The sequence below is a fragment of the Monoraphidium neglectum genome (assembly GCF_000611645.1).
Source record: "Monoraphidium neglectum strain SAG 48.87 unplaced genomic scaffold scaffold05762, whole genome shotgun sequence".
NCBI classification, from domain to species: Eukaryota; Viridiplantae; Chlorophyta; class Chlorophyceae; order Sphaeropleales; family Selenastraceae; genus Monoraphidium; species Monoraphidium neglectum.
Genome location: NW_014007869.1, coordinates 1 through 2,191, shown reverse-complemented (window position 1 = coordinate 2,191; position 2,191 = coordinate 1). Strand labels below are relative to the sequence as shown.

The 2,191-nt window shown below is 69.2% G+C and overlaps 1 protein-coding gene across 1 annotated transcript; it reads right to left on the bottom strand.

Moving 5' to 3' along the window:
* Positions 1–240: 240 nt before the first annotated feature.
* Positions 241–1,329, bottom strand: MNEG_15884 (hypothetical protein; the record flags this gene model as incomplete). Its single annotated transcript, XM_014035645.1, has 3 exons — positions 241–361; positions 674–808; positions 1,043–1,329. The coding sequence occupies 3 exons, from the start codon at positions 1,327–1,329 to the stop codon at positions 241–243; spliced, it is 543 nt and encodes a 180-aa protein (XP_013891099.1).
* Between the last annotated feature and the right edge of the window lie 862 nt (positions 1,330–2,191).

The window sequence follows — 2,191 nt, the reverse complement described above, 5'->3', positions numbered from 1 at the left end:
TGAAGGACCGGAGCCCCACGGGGGTCAGGGCCCACGTGCACCAGCGGTCGAGGTGGCGCATAGGGGCGCGGTGCGCAGGACGTCGGAACCAGGGGATGCCGGCCACGGCGGGCACCCGAAGCGCCTGCCGCACGGGGGCTCGAGGGATCGCCCCTCCCAGCCGCCGGCAGGCAAGCCGAAACGGCTGCAGGCGCGCGCCGCGTCAATCGCGGCATCAGGGCCGCCCCCAGGCCTAAACCCTCACTTGTAGGTGTCGTTGAGGGCCCTGACCGCCCGCGGCAGCTCCACGGGCCGCCCGTTGATGGCCATGAACTGGCGCAGCTTCTCGCCCTTGACGCCGGCGCCCGCGCGGGACACCATGCTGCAATTGAAGGGTCGTGGGAGCGGCAGGGAGGGGGTGGGAGGGGGCCGGCCGCGTGCGTCCGGCGGGGCCATTCAAGGGGGGCCTAGCAGCAATGGCTGATGCGGCTGCGTGCAGCGCCTGAGGGTCAGCTGGACAGCAGCGAGCAAGGGGAAAAACATGGGGTTTCAAGGATGATAAAACGAGAGGTGAGAAGAACGCGTGAAGGTGGGGCGACGGAAAGCTCCGCGGTAGTGTTGACCCGCATGGGGCGGGTTGCTGCTGCCCCCTACCGACCATGTGATCTTGAGCCTACTGTTGACCTTGGCTCACCCCGTGATCTTGACCCTGTGGCCCGGCACCTCCACCTCCAGGGGCACCAGCAGGGCGGCCACTTTGGGCCCCAGCACAGCGGACACGCGGTCTGATAGGGAGGGGCCGGCGTTGCCGGTTGACACCAGCGTTGTCCTGGAAGCGGTGTGCAGTCATGTGTGTATGTGTGCGTGTGTGTCAGTCTATTTCTGCGGTGCATGTGTGTATGTGTGTGCGTGCTTGCGTGCGTGTGTGTGTGTGTGTGTGTGTGTGTGTGTGTGTGTGTGTGCATGCATGTGTGCGCACGCGCACGTGCGCAGCTGCAGCAGGACAAGTGTTGCCAGGAGATGCACGATTGAAAAGTTAGGGGAATCTAGATGGAACCCCCACTGCAACCCCACTGCAGCGAGATCCACCGACACGGCGCGGCGCGTGCGAGCAACACCAGGCAGCAACCGCTGCACGCGCGCCGGCTGCGGCTGCATCCAAGCCGTGACGCGCCTGGCGGTGCGGCCGGCCTGGTCTGAGGCGAAGAGCTGCGCCGCAGGGCACATCACCGCGTACTGCTGCAGCAGCAGGCGCAGCTTGGCCACCTCGCGGCGCACGTTGCGTGTCAGCTCCTGCGCGGCCGGAGGGTTTGGGACGGGCCAGGTCGGCGGGGGCGCTGAGTAGAGCATGTCTTGGCATCGTTCTTCCCAGACGTTGTCACCAGCCAACTCATAGGTGCTTCAGCAATATTCAGGGGGCACACCAAACCGCAGATGGCGGCGAGCCGCACGTCACACCTCGCTTCATGGCCCCGACCAGCTGCAATGCAGCGCCAACGAGGCCACAACCAGCCGAGCGCGGGGCGGCGCGGGCCGCCCACCTGGCGCCGCACGGGCAGCGGCGCGAACAGCTCCTGTATCGCAACGGTCGTCCCGACGCCCCTCGCGCACGCGGCGCGCGCCGCAACGCGCCCCTCTCGGTCGAACTCCAGCCGCGTCGCGGCGGCGTCGGCGGCGGTGCGGGTGACGACGGCGAGGCTGGACAGGGCCGCCAGGGAGCTGAGCGCCTCCCCGCGGAAGCCAAAGGTCGCGAGCGCCTGGCGGGAGGGGTGGTGGGCGTTTGGCGCGCGCGGGCGCGCGTTTGGGGCAGGCACAACTTGCTTGCTACGTGCGGCTGAAGGTCGGCCGACAGGGGTCCCGCCGAGAGGGCGGTCGGGTGCTGCGGGTAACGGCGAAAAACGGCCTTGACCCGCGGACGCGCTGCACAGACAGACGGCCTCGCCGCCCGCAGCAGCACTGCGCCCGACCGCCCCGGCCCGACCCGGTCCCCCACTAGCCCCGGCGGCAGGCCCCCGCTGCCCCTGGCCTGGGGTCGCTTTTGTGGTCGCCCCTCCCTGCACCTCGAGGTCCCCGAACCGCGCGATCTTGGAGGTGTGGTACTTGAGGGCGAGCGCTGCGTGGTCGCAGGCGTGAACGCCGCGGCCGTTGTCGGCCACCTCGATGAGGTCGAGGCCGTGCTCCTTCAGGCGCACCTTTTGGGGGCGGCAGGGGG